Consider the following 27,781-nt stretch of genomic DNA (forward strand, 5'->3'; position numbering starts at 1 on the left):
GTGGGCGGCGAGGAGCTGCGCGGGCTCCTCCCGTCCTGCCGTTCCCCTCGCCCCTCTCTCGGGTTTCGCAGCGGGAGTTTTCCGCGGGGAGTTGTGAAGAGCTTCGTAGCGCGCCTGTGGGACGGGAATGTGGCTGGAGCAGGGCTGGTGCGAGCGTTGTTAGGTGTGCTGTTCCGGGGATTGCGTGTCTGGTGCCTCGAAGGCGCTTCCGAGAGCGAGGGAGAAGCATCTTGCTTGTTCCTTTTCGAGAAAGCTTAACAAATGTAGCTGGCCGGTCGATTTTAAGCTGATTATTTTTCTGGTGCTTCACTTGAATTGTTTTTTGTCAGCAGTGACCCGGTGTCAGGCTGTCATTGTGATTGTTCAGCTCGTAAGGTGGGACTTTCCGAACCTGTTTTTCTTGATGTCCCTTAACATCACTTCACTCCCACTGTCTGCTCTGTCTTTGCAAACGCCTTGTTTGCAGTTCTGTCGCTGTAAAGCCCTGGGTCTCTTTCCTTAACAGCTCGATGCTGAACTCTTGGCTGTGCATATCTTTCATACTGTTCTTCCTGTTGTCCTTTCGCTTACTGAAACTTCTGTTGGCAGTTTGGTTGAAGAGGCTTTAGACTCAGTTTGCTGAGGTCATGTTGTTAGTGGATGGTATTAGATCAATATTTTTATTAAGTATTCCTTCATTCTTATTCCCGGTAAACAGCTGTTTTCTAGGAAGACCAATCTTCATGAAAACTAGCCATTTGTGGGTTGTTTTTTTTTTCTTCTCCATAGTTCTTTGTAATCTGTGTCAAACTCAATTCTCTTGATAGGCAAAAATCTCATCCTTAAGAAACTATCTTGTCAATTAGTACAGAGTTTGTCACTGATAGGACCTTGGAGAATCTGCTGTTTTTATTTTTCACTGAATCTGACGTAATGATGCAAAGTTATTATGGTTTAAGTCAGCTGTTCTGTTTAAAACTTATGTCCTTATTTTGTAGTAGCAACTCTTTTTATATGTTGTTTAGCCCTGGTGACTTGTAGTTTCATCGGTTTACTTTAAAAGCTTTCCATTTTCCTTGTATTTCCCAGTCAAAATGGAGGTATTTTATTGCCCAGAGAGGTGGTAGGTGCCCCATCTTGAAATGTTCAAGGTCAGGTCGGACAGGGCTCTGAGCAACCTAATCTAGTTGAAGATGTCCCTGCTCATTGCAGGGGGGTTGGATTAGATGACCTTCAGAGGTCCCTTCCAACCCAAACCATTCCTGATCTCTGTGTGAAGTCAGTCTTTCATGTTAGGAAAGTATGTTGTACAAATATACAAAAAAGTGTGTGCTCAAGGAACTGAATTTTGTGAAGGTGAGAACTTCACTTATTAGACTTACTGAAAGACGCTTCACCATTTCAACAAGCGTGCTGGATGATTAAAGCTTGCTGGAAAAAATGGCCAGTGGGAAAAGGTACAAGTCAAATATATGTAGAGCAGTAAGATACCAAATAATAAAGAGTCCTTTAACTTGATTATAACTACAGTAATGTAACTCTTCAAATATGATCCTGGTGGCTGCAGGAAGAATAATGAAGGTATTTAATATTGGAAGATGAAGCTCTTAATGAAATATCCTGATGCACCAGAGCTTGCAGTCATTTACTCTTTATTCATGCTGCTTTTAACCATCTCCTTGATGCACTTAAATTTAAGAATTTCATGGGCTCTTGCAGCAGAAGCTTTGAAATATAGACCTGACTTCTGCTGTAGAATTGGTGTCTCTTTTGCAGCTTCAAAAGCTCAGTGAAACTGAGGTCTGATTCCAGTAGCAAGTAAAGCAAATTTAACTCTTTGCTCTGTTGGGTATTGCAGTCTTTTTGACAGCCTATGACTGCCTTAATGGGATGGTTACACAGGAAGCTGAAGACTTTAGTGGTTTTAATGAGGATTTAAAATACAACTTTAGATACATGGTGAAACCTGTGAGGCTATTTGGGGATCTGGAAAAAGCATGTTGATTAGAGATCCTAAAATAAGCAGAAGTGAGTGTGTCTCAAGGAACTGTATTCCATATGTATGTGAGAAAAATAACTTTCTGAACACAGATTTCCTGTACCTGTTCACTTTCATGTAGCTGAGTTTTAAAATTGGGGCTAGACTGATAGAACAGTGGAAATACTTCAATCCCTCCTACGTGGAAAATAGTTTGGTCAACTGGGAACTTCCCTTTGATCAAGGTAGCATAACTGACATACTGGGGCAGACTAATATCCTGTCTCTTTCAGTAGCAGATGCTTGGGGAGGAGTATAGGCAACAGGTATGTTCAGTGTGATGCTTCCTCTGGTAGACCCTGTCAAAAGGTGGGAAACAGCAGTTCAGGGACTTCATGACCTTGGGGTTACATCTAGATAGCATTTGAGTTAATGATGGACTTGACAGTGAACTTACGGAGCCTTGCCTTGAATCTGTTTATACTTCTGACTTGCAGCAAGATTTTCTGTCAACCACTGTGCAATACAGAGCAATATAGTAGTGTTACGCTGTAGTCCCCCTTGCTTACAACCTCCAGATTCCTTGGGCTTGTCCTTGTTTGCCTGGAAAGTTGTTTGGGACCTTAAGCTGCTGCTTCTAGGTTAGGGGAGCCCTACAATAAGAAAATGCAACAGGCAGAGCTGAGTTTTGTTCTAGCCCCAGCTTGTTTAGTCCATCCTCAAATACCTGAGGGACACACTAGGTAATGTTCAGAAAAATAAAATGAACTTAGCTTTAAACTTCTTTTAGGGTTTGTTTGAATATGAAAAGAAACAGGAACTCTATTCATTTTAATATATGGCAAGATAGAAGTAAAGAGTGAACAGAAAATGCTGTTTATTAAAGGATCAGAAGTGATTTCCGCTGTGAAACCCCAGAATGTCTGGAAAAGCAGTGTTTTTGACATCTGACTAAATATAACCTAGTTATTCTCTGTTATATGGAACCACAGATCAATCAATGGTCTGTTGAGAGTGAGACCGTAGGATGTTGATATTAGTGACACACTTCCCCTCAGGACAGACTTGGCTACCCTGCAGGAAGTGGGGTGAATACTAGGGTATAAAGTCAATGTTTTGACATGTCTGATCATAGACTAGGAATATTTGTCTATGGAGACATAGAAACAAGAACCAGTGAATTCATGATTTCTAACTCTAATATTTCAAAACTGAAAGCATTTACAAGGCTAACAAGCTAGATCATATTTTCCTTAAAAATCTTGATTTGAATAAAAATGTAGATATTAAACTTTATTTGAAGCTTAATATTACTTTCTGTGCATGCGTTCTCAAGAGTTAAATCCTTCAGGTTAATTCTAATAGGATATTAGTTCTTGTATTAGCCCTTAAACTTTAAAAGAGTTTGTTCTGCTTTATCCTGCTTGTCCCTGAAAACTGGAGCACACCTCAGGCTGCTGAGTTGTGAGGGTTACTTTCATACCTCTTGTGCTTTGTCTCTCAAATCGTGCATTGCTGTTAGCTCATAACCACTACGAATACTTGTTGCTTGTAAGTCTTGGTACAATATTGTGTGTTCTGTAGTGATCGCTTTTAAAATAGCATGGTGCTCCTTCTAAATTGGAGTGATGGAATTGAAGAGTGGCATAAGGAATAGGAGTTACAAAAGTGGACAGCTGGGCTCTGGGCTGACGTGGGGGAAGCCAGGCATTGAAGTCAGAGGAGATGGACAGGACAATGTAAGGAAAGAGGAAAGGATAAAAAATGAAATGGACATGGAAAACATGCGCTATGATCTAATGGGCTGCTGGATGATGGAGCTGTGAAAGGAAGGAAAACAGGCGTTCAGAGATTATTTTCAGCACTGTTATGTAATTAAAGTGTAGTATCTCCTCTTGTTGTGGTTTAACCCCAGCTGGCAGCTAAGCACCACGCAGCCGCTCACTCACTCCCCCCTCGTGGGAAGGGGGAGGGAATCAGAAGAGTAGAAGTGGGAAAACTCATGGGTTGAGATAGACAGTTTAATGGTAAAGCAAAAGCCGCGCGTGCAAGCAGAGCAAAACAAGGAATCCATTCACTACTTCCCATGGGCAGGCAGGTGTTCAGCCATCTCCAGGAAAGCAGGGCTCAACCATGCGTAATGGTTACATGGGAAGGCAAACGCCATCACCCCTGCCGCCTTCTTCCCCCAGCTTTATATGCTGGGCATGACGTCACATGGTATGGAATATCCCTTTCGTCAGTTGGGGTCAGCTGTCCCAGCCGTGTCCCCTCCCAGCTTCTTGTGCACCCCCAGCCTGCTCGCTGGTGGGGTGGGGTGAGAAGCAGAAAAGGCCTTGACCCTGTGCAAGCACTGCTCAGCAGTAACGAAAACATCCCTGTGTTATCAACACTGTTTTCAGCACAAATCCAAAACACAGCCCCATACCAGCTACTAGGAAGAAAATTAACTCTATCCCAGCCAAAACCAGCACACCTTTGGACTGTATGGCATACAACATTAGGCTTGTTTGACCGAGAAATAGTATTTCAGAAAATACCAAGTATGTATTTTGGTTCATTTCTGACTACAAAGTATATGCTAAGCATGTGCACAGGTATTTCCTCTTTTGCATGAAAAGTGGCACTGTTAGACATGTTTGATTTATTTTGCTCAGGAATACTATATTTACTTGTTGAAGCACCACAACTAACTTGCAAATATTCCAGTATACAGTTTGACTTTTACAACTGATAAAGATAAATGTATAGTTAAGAAGACTATCTCAGCCCTCTGTTAGTCTTTTAGTGAAGTGTAAGTAAAGAAGAAAAAATGGATGTTCATATCAAGCCTCACCATGATGTAGAGCTTTCCTGTGGAGAGATTACTTGTGGAAAACTATATAACAACATTAAAATATCCTGTGTTCTCACAGCACTATTTGCTGTCCACGTTGAAAGAATTTATCAGCCAGTGCTCTTGAAACCCTCAAAGTGATAACTGGTTCCTTCATTACTTGGGTCTAATAAACAATGTTTTTCCAAGTATGTTTACTAAAAATCTTGTTTTCCATTGTTGGGGTTACCTCTAGCACAAATGTCTGCCTATGGATAAATGGAAACATTACTGTGGGGTAGTAAGTTAGGTTCAGAGCCTACAGCATATAATTTGCAGCAGCAGACTGTATGCACGATCTTTCTCCTGAGAGTGATGAGTAAAGTCCAATACCAGTAGGCCTATATACATATTTTGCAACACTGATTTAAAAAAATATCCAAATTCTGTGATAAGATCAGAGTAATCTAGATTCTAGCATGCAGGGAATGTTTTTCACTTTTTACTCATTTTCTGTCCACAGTTGTTTACCTCCCTGTGGAGTGGGAGGCGAGGAGTTGCTCTCAGTTGTGGTGAGGCTCTAGGACAAAGGGCAGGAATCATTTGGGATCCCTCTCCTGCCCTAACTGCTAGGACCCTATAAATGTAGCATAACTGCTACTTGACCTTCCTGCCTTAAACTCGATGTTGCCTCACACGTAGTGGCTCTTTTAGGTTTCAGCACGTGGGGAAGACATGTCCCCAGACAGACTTGGGGAATATATTTTAGCCCCTTCAAATATATTTTTTTAGGGGAGAGCTGAATGTAGTCCCTGGGTATTGCAAACTGTGCAGTTGTTCCCTATACTTGGGTAAAAAACAAGAAGAGAAGGAAGAGAGGTGAGCCTTTCCTTAAGAAAGAGAGTTTCTCTGTTGTGTTGTGTCCCCCCTTTTGAAGCAGAGAATCTGCAAGGAGCATGGTGTCTCCTTTCCCTGGCACTTCATGGTTTCATAGTGCTATCAGCTGAAGTCGGTTTGAACTAACAAGAAGGATGATGCATTATGATTTAGTATGGTGTGACATGTCAGCCTGCAGTTTTGGTATGGTTTGCTACTCTGTACTGTTATAATTGATAATTTTGGGGTGTTGCTGTACTGCCTACCACTGTTTACTCTGATAACCTGGAAAAAGGAATGTAGCAGAAAGTAAGTGCATAGGTGGGAAGCATCTCTGAGTAAGAAGTTTCTAAAACCTTTAGAGAAGTTGAGGTCTTTGTTTCTATCATTTCTGAGGCAATCAAAAGTTAATTTTCCTCATTTGCATGGTGTCCTATGGGTATCTGCTTTTAGCTATTGCTGGTAGCAGGGTTTCCTGTGTTGTATCTTGAGTAAGAAGTGCCAAGATGCTGCTTGGGACATTCAGAATGGGGAAGCTACAGATGAAGAAGTACCTATCTAGAGGTGTGTGTGTGGCTTTCAGTGGTCATAGATGGAAAGTGCTTGCATGCTTAACTTCACCCTCTGACCATTTGTTGAAGTTTCCTGAGGTCTAAGTGGATTTAGTAGCTTGTGGAAAGGGAGAGAGACTTGCTTCTGCTGTTTCCCTTTCTTTTGTTTCTGTGCTCATCTGACCTGTTGATGAGCCAGTTCTGGTAACAATAGGCAGTAACAACAAAAGCAAATGTAGCACAAGTACAGACTTTCCAGCTGATCTTATGAACCAAATTACGTCACCATGTAGTCAGACAAACCCAGGGATAAAAGCAGTGGGTGGGGGAGTATGTATTTATCAGTATGACTGATTAAAGGGGTGTTGAGGAGCATGCAGTTTAGTGTCGGCAGGCTCTTAAGTTAGTCCTAAGACTCTGTTGCCCCAAAACTGAAATCCATTAGAAAAATAAAGTTGAAACAGAGTGGAGATAATAGGTAAATTTATGGGTTCCTACACAACTTGCACTGACTCATGGTGAGTTAACAACTTTTCTTCATAAAGATCTTTGCCTTCTCTCTTAAAAGAGCAAATACAACATGTGACATTAGTAGAATTTAATATATTCTAATATCCTCCCTTGGAAAATGAGCGCAGCAGCATCGATTCTTCAGCAATGTTCATGGCTTGGATTCTAGCTATCTCTAGTGCCTATGTATGAAAACTGTCTTTTAAAATATTTGTGATTTTATTACCGGAATATAAATGTTGACTTTCAAATAGAACTCTTCTGGAGGCTCAGCTCTTGGAAGCTGTTGTATGTTATAGGAATTCTGCCTATAGTAAGCACTTCAATGTCTGTAGGTTTTTGTCAATGAAGAGTGAAACTGGATTTTACAAGCCGATCTCAGTGTTTGACTGAGGTCTCTACTCTGCTGTGATGCTATTTAATTAAAATTCTAATTCCTTTCAGAAGATAAACAATTTAACTTGTAACCAAAACCCAAACCACTTGTTCAAAATTATTTGCCTCTATGATACCTGTTATAAAAGCTTCACTGCATTTTAACAAATGGGTGTAAGCTCAAAGAACTTCTTTGGGGTCAAATATTTTTTTTTCGCCCAGGTCTTGTCTGCCAACACTAGCATAAACTGGTACTCATAGCAGTAAGTATGAACATTCAAGCAGTGTGTGTACATAAAGAGTAGTTATTACATGCCTTATGATATCTCCCAAAGTAAAAGTTACTGGGAAAACACCTAGTTAGTATACTGCTTTATTGTTCCATAGTAGTGATTGTTGGCATATAGTTTGTGAGCAAACAATGTTGCATTTAGTTGCACACAAATAACGACAGTAGAAGGCATAGCTATGAAGGCACTAGTAAACCCAAAGTTTAGCTTAGAGCTAGCAGTGGTGAAGAGACAACATTGGGAAAACGTGTATGCATTTCTTCTCTGAATGCAGCAGTGTTCAGCTTGAGCCGTGTTTGCATAGTAACTTATTTAGCTGACAAGCGCGAACCTTGATTAACATTTACTTGTACAACATCCAGACTTAGAAGTCAAAGGCAGCAAATTGTGTTTTGTTTTCTGCATTAGCTGCCAGCTGTAGTTAAAGATTTCTTTCTTCACACTACCACCACTTTCATTTTATAACCTTTGCCTCTTTTCAGCCTGTCTTGAACATCTCTACTGTTCTCATGACATGGTTTCCTGGTGGTTTTAGTTTTGCTATGCAGACTTCAGGCTTTGTTCGGGGTCTTCTGAGTGTTGAGAGCAAGTGTTTATATGAATGGCAAAGGGGGATTATTTTTATGTTCTCAGGGGCTTTTGTTTCTCTGTATTTAATCCAGCAAAACTGTTATTGCTTATGTCTCCTTTTGATTGCTTGCCTTGATTTGCAATATCTGACTCTGAATGCTGGTGAAAAACTAAAATTTGCTTGCTTGCTTACTGCTGTGGCCCCAGGGGGGTCCAGTTAACTAATAGCTTTCCAGAAAGACTCCAGTGCATGTGAAGTGATTCGGACTCGGAGGAGGAAGTTCTGAACTGGCTGAGCAGGAAGGGTGTAGCATGTCCTTTAGTTTAATAGTCTTTCAGCTGGAGATTTTAACCCAACTGTCAGTGCCTCAAGGCTAGAATAGGTGATACTGAGAGTTTAATAGCTTTGTTTTGTGCAGTTTGGGTCCAAACTAAAGGATATCCTGTGACTGGTTTTACCTCTTGGCTTTGAGATTCTGAAATCCCTTTCCCTATAATCTTGGTAGCACTGTTTAAGTAACTTTCGTACTTTGATTGCAATAATACATGTAAGAAAATTAGATAGTGAAGGATGAAACTTGAAAAACTGTGAAGGGTACATTAGAAACAAATATTATGTCATACATGGAAAAGCTTATGAATGAACTCTGGGAGGTGGTGTTGTAATACTAAGTTTATGCTTATCCATTTACATGTGCTGAGAGAACTTTAAAAGTATTGGTAATGCTTTATTTCTGTCTGTTACTTATAACGCATTTCCTTTTTTGTGTTCACAACTGCATGTAACTGACACTGTGAGTGTCAAACCACTGAATCATTTAGCTAGTAGGCTACTGACCTTTAGTGGAAGCAGCACATTGGAAACTTATTCTCCTTAATTTAGGAAGTTTTTGCCTTTATTTTAATTTGCCTATTTGCTTGAATGTGAGGAATTTAAGAGGGAGGGTGCTATTATTTACAGCATGTGTTGAAGGTACGATCTTTGCAATGTAATAATTACTCTTTCTCTCTTTAGGAAATACACATAAAGGAACCCATAGAAAAGGAAGTAAATCCTCGCTTATTACCAGGTAACTATTGTATATTGTATTATTAGAATTAAATAATTTTTAAAAAAATCATGTAAACAGTATTAAAATATTCCCATGTCTGCAGCAAACACCCATGTGACATCAGTGTCCCAAGTAGTAAAACAGAGTTTGGTGTAACAACCCATACAGGTTGAAATGTTTCAGATGTCTGTATCTGCATGGGTTGTTGAAAAACTCTATAAAAATTTCAATTTTTATAGAGTACAATATCTTCAGGAAAGCTGCATGTGGAGAACTTTCTATACTTCAGTTTGCCCTTTTTCTTAAAAGATAAAGTTGGGTGTTTTTTTGTTTGTTTGGAAACTGAAGACCAAGAACTAGTGGAAACTTACTTTCTAGTTGCTTTGCTTCTACTATGAGTTAGTTAAGCCTTTTGATGCCTCATTCACTGTTAAGATTTTTTTATTTATTTTACAATTCTTTCTTTTTAAAAAATCTTTTCCAAGATCAGGAAAGATGATGTTACTCAGATAAAATACAAGTAAAAGCTTAGAATAAACTAGTATTGTTCTGTTGGGTTTTCTGTATTTTATAGGAAAGACTAAGAGTCTTGCTGATTATACCTATTAAAATCTGGTTTTACTTTCTTAAACTTGAAGTTCAGTTCCTGCTAATTTTAAGATTAGAACTTGATTGACCATTATTTATGCAAACTTGTGTTTGAGAACTTCAGAATAGCCCTGGGACCTATAAAATAAGCAACATCTCCAGTCAAAGCTATGAAAAATTAACTATGATGAACTTGTAATAATCAACTAAAATGTTTCAACATTCTTAGAGTTTAGCAGTAAGGAAAATTGGAACAGTTTTCAACTTGTTTATTGTCTGTATTAACTACTCTTCAGTGGGCTTTGTTTTTTTTTTAGTACACACTCATATGGTTGCTCTTTGCAACTCCACTTGTTGTTCTCCTACCGCTTAGAGTAGGCCATGATACAGGTACTTCTGGTTACGGAACTCCTAAATGTAAGCAGTTGAACAGTGTTCAGTCCATTTTGAGTAATGTTAATAACCTGGAAGGCTTTCAGTGTACTGATTCTGGGAGCTGCCTCTTTGTCTTTTTGTATAACAGTTATGAAATATCTTCAGGCATATAGTTATGAGAAGTTGTCAGGAAATTAATGCTGAGTTTAAGATAACAGTTGAAATAATTCAATTACAAATGTCAGTTATGTTGCAAGTCAGTGTTTCTTTTACACAGGTGAACTGCTGCTTTGCGAGGCAAGCACAGTGTACAAGTATATACAAGAAGATGGGTCAAATCGTGGCACCTATGGGAAACTTGTATGCACAAACTTCAAGATTGCTTTCCTTGACGATGATTCTGCTTCAGATGATAATGTAGGAAGACCAGTCTTCTAATTATGACCAAACAGGCTCTGAAGGCATATAGTGTCTCTGACTAAATAGTCATGTCTCTCCCTTATATAAGGATACAGCATAAATATAGCTTTTTAAGTTTTAATGGCTGCAGACTAATTTTAATCAGTCTTCATCTGCTTGGTCTATGCAGATCCTTCCTCAAGCTCTAATGACTATTTAAGTAAAAATTGTGCAAGCCTGTATGTGGACGCTTACATTACACATAGTTTATAACTCTTTGTATCTTGTGAGTTAGTAATTTTGTGAAGCTTAAATTAAAAGAATGAATTGTTTCGAAAATTAAATCAACAGTTTGTTTAAACCTGATTTCTGACTGCTTGTCTAGTAGCAATTGCAAAAGTGTGAATGTCAGACGTACTTTTAATGTTGTATAACATCTGTCTGACTTGACATTGGGCTACATCTGCAGAACCATTTCAGGGCTGCACAAGACTGAGTAAGCTGGTATTCAGTGGAAATGCTCTAGATAATTGTTTGTGTGGCTCAGTAAAGCTCTGAATTATTCCATTCTAAGTCAGGTGTTGACTGCAAAGATTTGAAAACCTGGTACTATTGAGCTTGCAAACATTGCAAGTGTGGCCAGCAGGAGTAGGGAAGTGATGGTGCCCCTGTACTCGGCACTGGTGAGGCCGCACGTCGAATACTGTGTTCAGTTTTCGGCCCCTCGCTACAAGAAGGACGTTGAGGTGCTGGAGCGTGTCCAGAGAAGGGCAACGAAGCTGGTGAAGGGTCTAGAGAACAAGTCTTATGAGGAGTGGCTGAGGGAACTGGGGTTGTTTAGCCTGGAGAAAAGGAGGCTGAGGGGAGACCTCATCGCTCTCTACAACTCCCTGAAAGGGGGTTGTAGCGAGGTGGGTGTCGGTCTCTTCTCCCAAGTAACAAGTGATAGGACAAGAGGAAATGGCCTCAAGTTGTACCAGGGGAGGTTTAGGTTGGATATTAGGAAAAATTTTTTCACTGAAAGGGTTGTCAAGCATTGGAAGAGGCTGCCCAGGGAAGTGGTTGAGTCCCCATCCCTGGAAGAATTTAAAAGACGTGTAGATGAGGCGCTTAGGGACATGGTTTAGTGGGTGGTGGTGTTGGGTCGACGGTTGGACTCGATGATCTTAGAAGTCTTTTCCAACCTTAATGATTCTATGATTCTATTAAAAAAGCTAAAAAGTCCCCAAATCTTAGAAATTAGTTGAATCTTGTTTCCTTTGTTTTAGGTGTTCAAATTGAGCTGTCAAAGGGGAATGGTAACGCCACACCTTTTTTGATGTGCTTAAGCATCTGAAACAGCCTGGTTCATTTAGGTGATAAAAGTGAAGGAGAGCCTAGCTTATGGCTCTCGAGTGCAAGTGATCTTGACAGTAAAGAAGAATGAGAAGAATACAATTGACATATGTTGATTATAGTCGGAAGTTCCTTGGGGTAACATTTCAGGGAGTTTCAAACTAAGGCTTCTGCAGCCAAATACGGATTGTTGGACCTTCTGGAATTAATTGGGACAAAGCTGCAGAGCCCTTTCCACAGATCACATGAGATTTATGCTGAAGTTGGTAGTGACCATGCTAATTTCTGTTCCATCACTAACTTTAAATCTTGGGTTTATAGCATGCCAAGTCAACTGTATTTCTCTTAACGAAGTTCAGTATTAGCCACCTGATTCAGAGTAGTGCAGACCTGGAAATAACTTGAATGAGGACATAACTGAGAATGAAGACAGGTTCACAGCTGTCTTCATGTAAAATGTAATTTGCTGATGTAGTGTAGATCAGCCTTCTGGTAATAATATTTAACATAACGATGTTTACTTGTGGCATCACTCAAATGTAATTTTTAACTCAACTCATGGAATGATAAAAGTGAAGGGAGCCCCAAATCACTTCAAGTTTGGCAAAACAGTAGATAAGAGAATTGGGTTGTGTGTGTCTTCATTTTACCCAGTGATAAATCTGGCTGTTCTGTTGGAATATTCTTGGGATAGTTGTTCTTTTAAGAGACTTTCTATTTCCTGCCAGGTTCCCATAGCAAGGAAACTTGTCATAGAAGGGCTTGGATTACATCAAGTTACTGTATTTCCTGTTTACTGCAATGATTCCAGTTTGAAAAGTGACTCTCAATAGAAATGCATGCTTTGAAGCTATTTGAAAAGTAAAAACTCTATCCACATTTCAAGCATGGCTGAGAAATAAAACTGGATCTGCAGTTTATAAACTATGCTTGTGTAACCTGCATCTGTCTGTATTTTAATAAGTGTTCTTAAGTGTTCTGCCTTAAACAGCTTATAAGAATAAGAAGTAATGCTGATATTAAAATAGGTACTGAATACATCCTTTATTTGTGAGAAGGTGCTACTGCTTAGTAGTGTAAGATTTCTAAGATTTTTTTCATGTTCTAGGAGCCACAATTTAAGAATAAGATCGTAGGAGAAAATGACATAACCCTGCAATGTGTAGATCAAATCTATGGAGGTAGGTCAGCTTTCTCCTCTTTGTTTAACATGCCTCACTCTTCTAAGTGTCTTATAGTGCTGGTCCTCTTTGTACATGTACATCTTTTTTAGAAAACTGATAGAGTTGTCACTTTGGGAATTAGGATTGGGTAGTCTGGAAAAAACAGCTGCAGTTATATTTAATGATGAAATGACAGATAAGAGATCTACCAGAATCCAGTCTTATCTCTCAAGCTTGTCAAAGCTACCTTTTGATTAATTATCTTGCTGGGACAGACGAAACAATTCCTTCAAAATGCCATGATTCAAAGCAAAGAAGAGTGTACTGTGAAAAGTCTCTGATTAAGATTGGTGCACAAGGATCTTCTAGGGTATCAACTATTTCTATAAATATGGAGGTATTCACTTCATTTGAGCGATAGCACTGCAGAGCAGTACAGGTACCAAATTCCCAAACAATACTTTTTTTTGTCTAAGGGAACTTTGTTTTATGAGATTCATGATGTCTTCAAAATATCAAAGGAGATAGAAAACAAGGTTTTAATTTACAAGTAAATCAATGAGTGTTTTGCAGCAGGACTTACAGGTATGCCTGTATTGCTAAAAAAGGTAAAGGAGAATGGGGGTGGTAATTTGTAAGTAGTGGGGAAGGCTTTATTGAGAAGCCTGACTTTGGACTAGTGTTAGAGTATTCGGAGTATTTATGAATGGTGGTGTGGATTCGTGAAGGAGTGGACTAGGGGGAGACTAGTGGAGTCTGGTTATGAAACATTACTTAGTTTCATGTACAGTGGCCTTTCACTTGAAGTTGTGAAATGATACGTCCTCAAACAGAGGTGAACAAAAGGCTCTCTTGGGGGATTTCTGGTGGTGAAAAAAAAATTTTTTTTTTAGGTACTTAGAATGACCTCAGTTGTTCAGGGACTTTCCCTCAGGCAAAACTACTAAATTATGTTCTTTATGCATCTCAAAACTTTGAACTTACTGTGCAGTTAGAATGTGAACAGAAGTAATCACTGACCAGCTGGCTTGCTGCAAGTTTGGTTTCTACCTTGCAGGAAGTAGTTTGAGTGGGTTTAAAAAAAAAAAAGTTGAGTGTATTAGCACAAGAGCTTGTCAGTCTGTTGTAGGCTCCTCATTTTGACTTGCTAAAACTTGGGCTTGAATTAGTTTCCTGAGAATTTTGAAAAGTCAAGCAGGGATAGCTTTATCAACTGATGGCAAAGTTCTTTCTTATATTTACTTAGACTTTTTAATTTTGCAGTTTATGATGAGAAAAAGAAACTTCTAACTGGACAACTGAGAAAATACCCAGAGAAGCTGATTATCTACTGTAAAGACCTCAGAGTATTTCATTTCTGCCTGAGATACACAAAAGAAGAGGAAGTGAAAAGAGTAAGTATAGTAACTTAATTTGTTTTTCTTTTTTAAGGTTAGGGTTGGGGGTTTAGTTATGGGGATGAGGGAAGGATGAAATTCACCCTGAGAGATTCGTTAAACTTGAAGTGTTTTCTGGTCATTCCCAATTGAGAGAGAGAGTAAGACTTTGATTTGTAGCTAACCTTACTCATTAAGTATCATTATGTATAGCAGCTAAAAAGATCAGATGCACTGGCTTTTTGAAGAAAACTTGAGCTTGAGAGTACTACATGAAATTAGCTTCAGATCAGGCAAACTTGTTAAGCTATTCTGTTTGTGGTACAATTTTATTACATTTTAGACTTCAGTCTTTTTCATATGAAAGCAGTTATTTTCCTGATAACTTGGGTTCTTTTGACAGGTTAATCTGAACTCCAAACTAGGAGTCCACTACCTTTATTTAAATAATAAGAGTCATTCTGGAAGTTGAACAGATATAATACTTTTCATTAAGCCAAGTAGGTATAGTGTCTTGCAGACAATGGAGAAGGCTTTCTAAAAGTCAGTTTTCAGCTGTTGGGGATAGAACCCATTGAACAGTTTTGTTTAAAACCTGGGAGAGGCGGGTAAAAAAAAAAATCACGTTTTTTACACTGACAGTCTTAGTCTGTGTTTGGGTGTTAATTTTTGGTACTTTCCTAGATCGTCAGTGGTATAGTTCATCATAGCCAGACTCCTAAGCTGCTTAAACGCTTGTTTCTGTTCTCTTATGCATCAGCTGCCCCAAACAACACAGGTAATGTTTTTCTATTTTTGAGTTTTATTTGTTGCACACTGTTAGTTCCTTAAGCAGTCTGGGACACTTAGTAGCTGAGTTTGTGGTTGGCTTATGACTCTGCCCTGCTGTCAGGTAGCCTCAGAAGATTCATTTTTCTCTTGTTATGCTTTGTTAGACTTGTTGCTAAAATCTCTGAATTGTCTGCTACTGGTTTCCATGTCCCTCAATGTAATTGCACAGAAATTGTCCAAGGAAGAGTAGCATCACTGGATTGAAAACTTACTGTGATCAATATGTGCAAATGCTTTTCATGTGCTTCTGACTAGAGTGCTCTCATCTAGAAAATATTTTGCTTATTATATCAATGTGTTTTTTCTGTACTATTGCAGTGAACCAAACTTCCTGCTTTTAATTCTTAAATTATTAAATTTTCAGTGGCATCTGACAAAGTATTTCCTTTTTTGCTCTTATTTGCAAGCAATCTGCTTCTCCCAGGCAACTGCAAAAAAAGCATAAGTTTGCCTAGCAAGAGTCCAGTGGACATCTGACTTCCTCTTGTAGCTAACTTATTACATAATCTTCCCACTTGATCAAATGTGACTGAATAATATAGTAAGCTGCAAAATTCAAGACAAAAAGTTGTCAGTGCACTTTTTAGCATTTCATAGTTCAGACTTCAACTGAAGTAATAGCGCTGTTTTGAGTTAGGAACCTGATTCTTAGTGCACCAGGAACACCTGTTCCTTCCACAGAGGGAAGTTTTGATGTACCCAAGGTACTAATCGGACACTTATTAAAATATGTCATGGGATTAAAGAATCATTGAGGTTAGAAGAAACCTCTGGAGATGATTTAGTTGTGTTCCTGTCCATCTCCCCATGTTTAGAGTAGGGTTAACTACAGCAGTCTTACCAGGGTCATGTCCAGTTGAGTTTTGAGTATCTCCAAGGATTGAGACTCCACAACCTTTCTGGACAGCCTGTTTCATGATTTGACTGTCCTCATAATGAAAAAGTTCATTATAACGTTTAAATGGGATTTGCTGTAGTTCAGCTTGTGCGCACTGCCTTTTGTCATGTCACTGGATACACTGAGTTTAGATCCATCTTCTTTACTCCCCTCCCCTGCTTCTGCCCTCAATCAGGTGTTTATACACACTGGAAAGATTTCTTGCCCCTCTGCGCTCCCGCTGAGCCTTCTTTTCTCCAGGCTGAATGATCCCAGCTCTCAGTCTTTCCTCATATTGGGTGCTTCAAGCCCTTTAATGATCTTAACGGGCCTTCAGCGGCCTTGGTCCAGCAGGCCTGTGCCTGTCTTGTACTGGGGAGCCCAGCACTGGACACAGCACTGAGCTGAGAACAACAATCACCTCATTCAGCCTGTAGGCGATGGTTTTCCTAATGCAGCCCAAGAATATGTTGGTCACCTTTGCTGCAAGGGGACATTGCTTGCTCAGGTAGTTTCTGCAGGCTTCATCTGTAACTGGTGTTCAGTTTGAACTAAAAACATCAGAAAGACTGTAAGCTTTTCCAGGTAGAGACTAAGCAAATGTGGGAGAAGCCTAGTCTTTATAGCAACTTTGAAGTGTTGTGCCAGAATTCTTTCATATTTTAATAATTATCCTAAATAATAAATGCCTAGGTCTCATCCTTTTTATGACTTTGTTACAGGACAAAACCAAGTAGACTTTAGAAACTGGGTTTTATGCCTCTTATATTCTGATACTCTTAAAATCTTAACTTATCCCTTAGAGTTCATTAATAATGTTCTGTTTCCAGCTCTAAATATTTCATCTACCTTATCTTCTTACAGCAGAGAGTTTCAGCTTGCCAGTGTATCTTCTGTGGAAATTCTAGCTCTGTTCGGTATTTCAGTGTTAGCTGATGTTGCAGGATACTTAATTGTGACGGGTGTCTAAAACATTTGGCCTTACTCCATAAATTATATGGTTATTATACAGTATCTGAAGCTAAATCAACCTGCTGTCCTAACTGTTGCTGAGGTGGCTACATAGAAATAGAGGAAAAGTTCTCAGTTGAAATTATTAAGACTGAATTGCTGTAATCAATTTTCTGCTCTTATCAATTGCCTAAAATGTTCTATTCAGTGCAAAACTCCTATCCATGGTGAAAGAACGAACTTTAAATGAAATGCAATACCTGAATTGCAGAAAGGCTTTTGCTATAATTGTTAATTCTACATTTAAGTCTATATTATTAGATGCCAGTCAGCTGCACTAGTATACAATGGTATTTGCTGCACAGCATCCTGGGTTTTAGGCTGGATGTAAGGAGAGCCTCAACTGTATGGAAGTTCTGTAAGAACTGATCGGTTTTTGTAAGAGAAACTATTCCTGAAGTTACTAGTTAAAGCAGTGTTTGACAGAAGATTTGTTAAAGATCAGACATAAGGAGTGTGGTGTACAAAGGCGTTTTATCTTTGACTCGAGGCTTTCTGTACACAAGAGGTTTTGCTTGCTTACCTTAATGAAAACTAACTACTTGATTTAGGAATGCTTTCATGTTAGAATTCCTGATAGTCTGCAAAGTTAACATTATTGATGTCTGACAGATGGAAGAAACCAAACTGTGATGTTTGATACTCTTGAGGACTGGCGTGATGAGTTGGAGCGGACCAAAGGGAATGTGAAATACAAAGCAGTGACTACCAATGAAAGCTACAGAGTCTCTGAAAAGTAAGTTTGCCCTGGTTAATAGTGACCTTTGGATATACATCTCATTAAGATTTGCAAAAATCAGTGCTACCTTTGAGCATTACACAGTTTTTTAGGATTTTTTTTAAGATCTGGTTTCCATTTTGATTTATGGGATACTTTGATTTGGGACCTCAGGAAGTCATCTTACACACCCCCTGCTCAAGCAGGGTTAACTTCAACATTAGGTCAGGCTACTCAGGACCTTGGTCAGTCAAGCTTTGAATAGCTCTAGGGGTGGAGAATACCACCTTAAAATGGAATAGAAAATATGTAGGTCTGGTACCTACATTTTTGTCATACTTACTGGTTAGGATGACATTTTCTCAGTCCTGTACCTTTACTCTGGTAAAATTTCTATTTACATGTACTTGAGATTTTCTTGTTGTTTTGGTTGGGGGGGCTGGGTGGGGAAAGAGTAACTGGTTTAAAGTATATCTGCAAAATGTGCTGGTGGAAGTTAAGTCGCGTTGCCTTTAGTGGAAGGTTAGAGATGTGTACTTCTACCAGTTTAGCTGAGTAGTATCTATCAGTGAACCCTTTAGGATGTATACAAGGCTTTGTACTACTGTTGTTTAACAGTCAAATCCTGAAAGGTTTCACAGACCTTGGAAACAAACACCAATTTTCAAAGAAGTCTTAACTATTAATTCTAGAACTCTGTCTTGAGAAACCCAAGCTGAGGTTAAGTACTTATCTTTGTTGCTTCTGTGGGCCTTGAATGTAAATAGTGTTGGCTGATACTGGAAATTCATGGTATATTAAATGACATCCTTGAATTGTGATGCAAACTGCTTATAAGGCATGGAAACAGAACTAGTTATCTAATAGTACAAGGGTATCTTCTGAAACAACGAAGAGTAAGAGAATCAAGGCAGTCTTAACAATCAGTCTTAGATGTTACGATTAAATGTAGGACTTAATTGCAGCCTGGGAAAGGCAGGGGAATGTTGCAGTGAAAATAATGAATGGCTCAAAATTGGAAGAAAATACCTTATCCAGCTGAAAATAAAGGGAGTGTGTTGAGGACAATATAACTATCTAGTAGGAAGGATTATTGTGGCTGTAAGAGTGAATATATAATTAGCATGTAGGCTAGAACTCTCACCATCACTAAAAGGAGCTTGGAGATTGTTCTTTGTTCAATTTTTAAGTGCAAGAAATTTTTTATTTGTTATCTTAGGCTGCCTTTGTATTTTGTTGTTCCCATATGCGTTTCTGAAGAGAGTATCTTGAAGTATGAAGGCAGAGGCATTCCTGTAAGTATATATGCATGACTGAGGGTAAGAAATCCTACTGAGAAGGCGTAATTTCAGTGAGCATTTCAGATGTTACTGCGTATTATTTTTAGAACTTTTTTTAACGGCTCACACTTATACCTAGTCATCTATAGAAGGGGAAATAGATGTTGGAAGGAGAGGTGCTCAAAGTATTATGTATTCCCCTTAAACAGTGTAAGCAAAATGGGGGTTCACAGCCCCCATTTACTTACATCAGATGTCTAATGTCCTATAGCCTTCATATACTACTAGTATGTCTATCCATCAGCCTGTTTCTCATGAGACTGAGTACTGACTGGCATCTAGCTCGGGCAGGATGTACGGCTTGAAATGCTATCTGGATATTGAAGTGAAGACCATGAATGTACAGATATAGTTGAATACCCTCAGTTGCCTAGCTTGGGTACTGGTAAGTAGTATGGCTGTGATGATGCAGCATTTTTACAAAGCCGAGTAACCTAGCAGAAAAACTAGTTCTACCAGTTTCAACAGAAAATGAAGTTAAATATACTGTTTTGTACCCTGTAGCAAGCTGGCTTTGGCTTCCTACCTCATACCAGAGGTATAGAGGTAGATAGAAACAAGGAGCAAAGTAACCTCACAGGGTCTTAGTTGCTGCATGTCCATCAAGTTTACCAAGGAAAGCCCTATTCACTTCATTCTCTTAAATTAATCAGTCCATGGGGAAGACAGGGCTGTACTGTCCTGCCCGATTTGTCCTTTCAGATAGTGAAGTTCAAAATAGTTCACTTTTTCTCACATAGTCAACCAGACAAATTACCGTGGCTGTTACACAGAAACAGAAGTGATTTTTTTTTTTTTAATTGCATCTTGCATTGTTCAGAGGCCTTGTATAACTCTTCTAATTATTTCCAAATCCTTTTTGGGAACTACTGTCAAAATAGCTTGACCATATTAAATCAGTTTAAGATGGCAGTGAAAGGACAATATAGTCAATTTTTCCACTCTTGATGATTGTGAGGCTTCTGCATCCTTCTGAGGTGCACCTCTTGGCTACTGTAAATTGGTAGCAGAACTCTAACTTCCTGATTTGACTTGTGTAATATTCCTGATGAAAATGATTCTGACTCCCAGTTTCAAAGCAAGCTTAAAGATCAACTTCAGAGCTTCAAGCAGTAGGTGTGAGTCAAGAAATTACGTGTAAAGGGAAGTAAGAAGCTTTGAGAACTGACTTGCTACAAGGAATACCTCTAACTATGCAATCTGATGTAGTTGTGGAGTTCTTGTTTAATATCTTATTTCATGTGCCTAGATGACCCTTTATGTGTAGCTCACATGGAAAGGCATGACAGTGTATCTATTGTGAGTTATCTCAAGGCTGAACTATAAGAAAAACACTACTAATCTGTGTGGAGAAACTGAGGGCTAATATATATGAGTTGCTTACAAGAGCCATCTTGCTGTGGCGTATCTTCCAATGTAATTTGGCCATAGACATTTTGATCAATTTTTTTCACCTATGAGCACAGTTGAGAAAGTAAAGTTCTGATATAATCTGACATTTTATATTTCCCTGTGCCTATATAAGGCTTAACTTGAAAGTGATAACACAGTGTACTGAGGCATGTAGTTTTGGTGCAGATGTCGAAGTTTGCTTCTACTGACGGGTTTGTTGAATACACCAAAAATTTAGTAAAGCACAGTATAGAGAAATTTCTTGTAACCACTCAGACATTTAAGCAAATACTTTGTAGGGGACAGCTTACCAATTTTTATCACCTGGTAAATGTCTTTCTGCAGATTTGGTGTTGGTCTTGCCATAATGGTGCTGCTCTTCTCAAAATGTCTGCATTTCCCAAAGAACAGGATGACATCACTTCACAAACGCAAAAAGCCTTCTTGGATGGGTCAGTAATAGCTATTCTGTCCACAACACTTTGCTTGGTATGGACCTTGCTTCTCTTTTTCCATATATGCTATATCTTTAAGCTTGCACGCATCAGGAAACAAGTTCTAGGTCTAAAAGTAGTTTTCTGCAGTGGAATGGGTTTAAGCCCTTGGCCTAACAGCATCGGTCAATTGTGCAGGACTGTAACATCACTGAAGGCTTATTTGTGGAAATACATACATATATCAGATGAATCTCTGTACAAGCTGTGGCTTGTTATTAGGTAAAGCAGTACCAAAGCCTGTAGGTCTTAAGTACAGTGCAAGTATCATTAGCTCAATTGTGTTTGCAAGTAAGTGAAGTCTAGACTCCATCTCTAAACTTGAATTTGCAAGCCGAGTTTTAAATCTCTCTGAACTCTATCTCAGAACTAGATTTGTGTTCTTAAATAACTTTAGATAAAGTGACCTAAAATGACTGAGGCAATCTAGGAGTTCGCTACTGCTACTTTCAGAGGCGATGGCAGAGAGCACTTTGCTTCAGCTGAGTTAGTGAGCTGAGTTAGCTCAGCAGTCTGAAAAATGCCAAAGTTAACATAAGAGGAAGAATACAGCTACCTGGCTGAGAGTTACGGCAATGACTTGTTGCTCTCTTTTTCTGTCTTTTTTTTTTAACCTGTTGGGTGTCCTGGAAAGAACTTCTCTCTTAGCAGCAAGCTATTAGATCAGGCTAGTATGTACCATTTGTACTGCTTCACCGCTAGCTCCTTTCTCCTCATAGATCGAGAACCTGTTAATCACACAGAAAACAGCTTGATAAGGCTCATAAAACCTCTTTTGTTTTTAAAATTCATTATACTTGCATGGGAAAGGCTTTTGACCCTTCCTGCAGATCCTCTAATGTTTCTCCCCTGAAATGGGGAAGTTTACATGACTTACAGCTCTTTGTAGTGCTGTTTCATAGTGTGAAAGTAAGTAGAACTAGCAGTAAGATGTAACAAGGTATCAACTGATATTTTGATCTCCTGTCTGTGGCCATCTGGAGTTGGGGCAGTATTGGTGGTTTTCTTTGCTATGGAGTACTGGTGGTTAACCACTAATACTTAAAAATATATCTACAAATTGTCCATAAGGGTGTGTTAACATGCCATTTTAATAGTAGTCTGAACTCAAGCACACAGCAGATGTTTACAATTAAGAGCTGCTTTTATTGAAAAAGTTGTTTAGAGCCAGATCTTCTAACATAAGTTGTTTACTTCAATTTGGAAGAAGTATCCTAATTGACAGATGATTGCTTTCCCTCAATTCTCTTATCTGATGCATCTTCCAGTAGGTCTAGTAACCTGCATTTCTGATGTGGACTCTGGTAGTTCTCACTTAAAGCAGGCTTCTGTGCTACAACATACATGAAACAAAATACTCTGTCCTGTCTGGGCAAGTGCCCAGAAGGCCTCACTTCTGAAATACGAGCTGGAGCAGCTTTTTCCAAATCTTGACAATAAAAAGCCAGCATGGCAACAGAGGTATTTACTAAGCTGATGTTCATCTGAGCTCTGGAGCCTAGATGAGAGGGGACGTTCTGGGTCCAAACCAAAGCTTCATCCTCTCCTCCTAGGGAAAAAATTAGCAGATATGTAGGGAAGTACAAGGCAAGTATACTGTATTGTTTGAGTCCAAATTGTTTCTTTGTTCTTTTACTCATGTGTTTCATTAGCAGACCTGGCAGCTAGGTATCAGAATGTAGTTTGGTTGGTAAAAGTCAAGAAAAATTGTGTCTGCTGGGAAGTTTGGGTGTTTCTATCCATCTCCTCTTTCTGGATTCACCTCTAAATAGCCCACTAGTAGAGTAATTTTGGTGTGTCTATTGAAGACAACACTGAAGAAGCAGTAGTAAAAATCAAGTAATGCTTGTAATATTCATAACTGCACACATGCACGAATATAATTTTATCGGTGTAACAGTTAAGAGCAGCAAAACTTGTCATAAGCTTGTAGGCAAGCTTCTGGCCAGTATTTAAAAATGCATGGAGGCCATTAGCTTTCCAGGGTGTGTATCTTTTAGTCTTACAGCTGTTTCCCAAACCATGCCTATTAACTTTGTCTTCAGTGATAATAGTTGGTACATTATTTGACTTGTGAAGCAGAAGGCTTTAATCTCTTGATGATTTGATTTAGAATCTATAAGACAATTAGCAAACCGCCCTATGAACTCCTGAAGATGGATGACTTGTCAAGCAGCCTTCCATCTCTGCAAGATATCCAGATTGCATACACAAGATTTAAACAGCTGTTTTTGATAGGTAAGTCAAACTTAGTCTTTTGTCTCTAAAGTGACTGAGATGCAAAGCATAACAATGCTGTTTTATGTCTCATGAATGCAGTCCTTGTCTTGATTGGTATCTTGCTTTTGACAGTGGTTAGAAGCAGACTTTTAAATATGTACCTGAAGACTGTGCTTATGGCTGGTGTGTTAATGGAGATTTGTAGCTCTTAGACTTATTACCTCTTGCTAAGCAGTCACAGTATCTGAAAATGATTTTTAAAGAGAGTGACTATGGAGTTTAAATGTTAGTTGGATTGAAATTTATGGGAGAGATTTTTGAATTTTCTGTGGTCCATTGAAATTGAATGTTAATTATTAACCTTTTAAGCCTTGGTGCTATGTCAAGAATTGAGACTAAATGTTAATTAATTTTTGCCTTAGCTTTTGTTACAAACCAGTCACATCTCAAAACGTATGAAGCATGAGCTTGTTTAAAATTTTGTCACTCTGGCTGTAGCGCTAAACATGACTACTGTAAATAGTAAGTCCACTTGAAAGGAGTAAAAATGGGAGCCACGAGGCTTTCAGACTCTTTTGGGACTCCTTAACTATTTTGCTGTCATGAAACAGTACTTTGACCTCACCTCATGGCATGAAAAAAGCTCCACACCACCTTGCAACTGTGCAATGTGCCATTGGGCCATTTTGGACAGTGGGTCTTCTACGAGATAATGAGGGTAAATGTTGCGATAACCTCTGTCTGGTGGCATGCTGAACACTGGGGCAGTTCACATATGGCTATTGATGTTGGACATAATGGAACTGATCATCAGTATATTTAAAAATGTAGCCTACAGACAGTGTCTAAGTCCTGTTGGTTTTATACGTGGAATTTAGCTGGTAAGTTGGTATTGATTGTAAACTAGTATGAATGGTTTCCGCTAAATATGCAGTAAAGATTTCTGTAACACTCCAAGGAGAAGTCTAAGATATATGAGGTATTTGGCAGACTTTCACATTGAGGATTTTGTCTAGAATACACTGTCAAATCTACAGTGAATCTTTCGTACTACTTAGGAGCTAAAAATAATTACCTATATTTTCATGTAGCTTCTGGTAACTTACCCTCCTGTAGGAAAAAGGCCAAAGCTTGAATTTAAGTCATTTAACATCTTTCAGGAAATACTGCATATTTCCGTGGTGTAATTGTATCATTGTCTTACATTACTTGAAGCAAAAGGGAATATGTTAAAACTGCATTCCAGTAAGTGTTTTGGTCTTACAGCTTTTTAAATAAGCTTTGTTAGTAGGCTATAGCTCACTGAATGTAGTACTGTGGACTAGCAGTCTGAGAAAACCATTCAGGTAACTTCTTGCAGAAGTATTAAGATCTTACAGGAATTGACTACCTTACTACTATTTTTCAAAGTCTGAACACATTAACCATTACTTTTGTTCTATACTTGCCTAGTTAATTTGATTTAGGTAGCTTCCAGTGTAACTTAAATTTCCTGAACATATGCCCAAACTGAAGTTTCAGTTATAAAAATCCTCATTAAGCAAAGCAGAAACCACAACAGTAGGTAGCTGCCTGAAAGAGGATTTTGATGGGGAAACCTTGAATCCTCTTAAATTGTTCCTCTTATTTGAAATGCTGCAAAGGCAGATGCTGGTTTTGCTAGATGGCATACAATGAGACTTGTGAGCAATTTCCCCACATACCTTAAATGAGACTTTGAACACTTCAGTTCTCAAATCCTACTGGAGTATTTCTTCGTTGTCCTAGAAGTTAAGGAGGAAGGGAAAGCTTGCTCTCTGTTGTGATGTTATTAAGCAAAATACCTTGATTAAGGGGTAAAACAAGCTGCAAGTGTTTTGTTGTGCCTTTAAAAAGAAGTTCCTGTTTTGACTTGGAGATGGCTTTGGCGGAGAACTGCCAGACCATGCAATTGTTTGTAGAGGCCTGCATACAAGTGGTTGAGTTTAATTGTGGTTGAGCATGATTGAACAAAACAAACAAACAGCCACACTGAATGTGGCTACTCAACTTTTTGGAGTAAAATTCTATACTGTCCATAATGTAAGAGAACTAAAGAAAACTTCAGTATGGAGTATAAATGTTATCGCTATAGATGAAAGCCTGTTATTTCTACAGGAAAAAAGACAGAAATCCCTTTTCCTTGGTATCATGGCTTTTGCGTGGTTTTGAAGGACTAGAAATTGGACTATAATTTTGCCTTGATTCAGAATGGACAGAGGTTTTTCAAATAGTGATGGCAGGCTAAATGGAACATGAGATTGGGTGCAAGGGAATATTCTAAAACTCAGATGGAAAGAGGGTGAACTGGGAAGTAAAGGGTATCTTGAAGTATTGTAATGTATGTACTTTAAAGGGTATCATACTTAAAGGTTGGAAGTGAATTTGAAGATGTTAATCAGAAAAGATTGGAGAAAACTACATCTAATGTGAACAGAACTCACTAGAGAGCTTTGAAGATGCATTCTAATGCTTATTTTGTGGTGAAGTAGTTTCTATGGCCAGGGTGGAATGAATCAGGGAAAGAAAGTTTTTTTTGTTGTTTGTTTTTTTAATGTGTAATGAACAGAATGAGGGGCACAAGCATGCATGGAGGCAGAACAGCTACAGGAACAAAATAGATAAATACCTGTGCACTTGAGGATCATAGATGCAAGCTGCAGAAAACAAGACAGAAGTGAGTATGTGTTGGAAGTAAATATTGGAAGCATATGGAGAGACTTTGGGAGGTGAAAAGAAGTTATACAGAAACATGCAGAACTGAAGCTATCGGGGGAGACCAGGGAAGGAGGGAAGTGCGGTGTATCTCAGTTGTTTCTCAATAGTAGAACTGACATAGACCTTGGGCTTCAAGGTTTGTGTCTTATGCAGGAAAGGTAAATATTTTCTGGTTTATAATTGACTGTATCAGCTTGTGAGAGCTTTCCAGTTTCTGAATACTGGCTTTGATAGAAATAAAAGCAATAGATATTTAGGTTGCATTTAACCAGCTACAAAAATCCTAGTGAAACTCGTAAGAGTTTAATGACTTTGTGGTATAGTACTTGGCCTCCTGGTTTATCTTAATGGTTCCTTTTTTGATGTATTTTAATGTCTCTTCAGTTGCAGTGAAAACTGTTTAAAACCTTTTTCAGGCAGTCTTACATCCCATAAATTTGTGTAACCCCCTTCTAAAACCCATTTGTGTTTCTGGCTTTAGTGGTAATGACTTTCAAAATCCAGCCTCCTTACGTTAAGCTTTATATAGATCATGCTTTAGAGTCAAGGCAACTGGAACTTGGAAGAACCGTCTCCTCTGATTAAAATTCTCTTCTTTTCCTTTCCCATTTTGTCAATAGATTTATTTACTTGGTTTGGTTGCTGTGAACCTACAGCATACTTTTTCTGAAAGCCTATGGTGCTATAAAACTTCACTGGTGTTTGTAGGACTACTTCACTTCCTCATTGAGTTATAGGGTGTTGACTTTAACAGTGATTAGGATTTTCTGACTCCTTAGTATCATTTGTTTCATAACAGTTCATAACTGAAGAGTAATACAATGGATGGCTGTTAATTAGCACTACATATATGTGAACAAACCAATTTTTGGTTTTTTTTTCAGATAACAGTACAGACTTCTGGGCAACTGATGTGAAATGGTTTTCATTACTGGAGAGCACAAACTGGCTAGAGATAATCAGGTTTGCTATATCTGTAACTTTCTGGGTTTTAATTTGTTGTTAAATGCATTTGTAGTGGGTTTTCTAGCTAGTTTCTTGAAATACGACGACATTCTTCACCTCCAGTAGGAAATAAAATTAAGACAGACTTATGGTCCCATTTATATATCTTATTTCTACAACTTGAGACAGTATTTTTACGTTGCGGTCTTGTGTTAAGCCTCCCGCATGAAAGGACGTGAGAAGCAGCAGATCATTCCATTCCAGCAAACCTATTAAAACTATAGATCCAGTAATTTCCCTCCTGCACTTAGTCACCTTCTTTCCAAACTGAAGTATCCTATTTGTTTCTTGCATGAAACCTATTGCGTGTCTCTGTCTAGCCTTGCCATTCTTCTCTGTACTCTCTACTTTTGTAATATCCTTTAGGACGGGATGAACTGCAGTATTCAAGATGTTAGCCCACCAAAGATTTATAAAATGACAGTTGTTTTCAGTTTTGCCCCCTTCCTCTCCTGATTGTTCCTCAAGTTCTTTTTTCTTCTCTCAGCAGTCCACAGTGAGTAAGTGTTGGAATGGTGTTGGCTAACTTAAGGCTTGTTGTAGTGGAATGTTGAGAGGTTTTGTTTTCAGTGTTACCTTGTGCTAGCTCTACTGTCTGCCAGTTTATTCTGTGATCAGCTTGTTACCATGAAGTGCTTCTGCAGTCTTCTGCAGTCAGCTTCAGTTCTTTCTAGTCTTAGTAAGAATCAATAAATATTGATAATTACTCATTCCTTAATCCAGAATTTAAATGTATGTTGAATGAGAGGTTCTAGTGAAGATCATGTGTTGAGAAGTGCATTGACATAACCAAGATTACAAGTAGTTTAAAGTAAATGCCAGCCCAAGTTCCTATCCTTATGTTGTTTTGAGACTGGTCATTTCCATACTTGGATCCAGTTGCTTCCTGGATCAGCCTGTTCTTGGCTCTTGCAGTTAGTAGGAA

General features: G+C 38.7%; 1 protein-coding gene across 1 annotated transcript in view; it reads left to right on the plus strand.

Annotated features, from left to right (window-relative positions):
* MTMR12 (myotubularin related protein 12) overlaps window positions 1–27,781 on the plus strand; it is a 38,586-nt gene that overhangs the window by 1,069 nt on the left and 9,736 nt on the right. Inside the window, exons 2-13 of the mRNA XM_009285230.1 lie at window positions 72–270; window positions 1,838–1,947; window positions 8,960–9,014; window positions 10,237–10,376; window positions 12,802–12,874; window positions 14,120–14,250; window positions 14,917–15,010; window positions 17,564–17,687; window positions 18,889–18,964; window positions 20,747–20,853; window positions 23,009–23,133; window positions 26,736–26,814. Of these exons, the coding sequence (XP_009283505.1) occupies window positions 72–270; window positions 1,838–1,947; window positions 8,960–9,014; window positions 10,237–10,376; window positions 12,802–12,874; window positions 14,120–14,250; window positions 14,917–15,010; window positions 17,564–17,687; window positions 18,889–18,964; window positions 20,747–20,853; window positions 23,009–23,133; window positions 26,736–26,814 (1,313 nt within the window). The remainder of the gene's footprint in view (window positions 1–71; window positions 271–1,837; window positions 1,948–8,959; window positions 9,015–10,236; window positions 10,377–12,801; window positions 12,875–14,119; window positions 14,251–14,916; window positions 15,011–17,563; window positions 17,688–18,888; window positions 18,965–20,746; window positions 20,854–23,008; window positions 23,134–26,735; window positions 26,815–27,781) is intronic.

The sequence above is a fragment of the Aptenodytes forsteri genome, unplaced genomic scaffold, assembly GCF_000699145.1.
Source record: "Aptenodytes forsteri isolate BGI_AS27 unplaced genomic scaffold, ASM69914v1 Scaffold120, whole genome shotgun sequence".
Taxonomy (NCBI): domain Eukaryota; kingdom Metazoa; phylum Chordata; class Aves; order Sphenisciformes; family Spheniscidae; genus Aptenodytes; species Aptenodytes forsteri.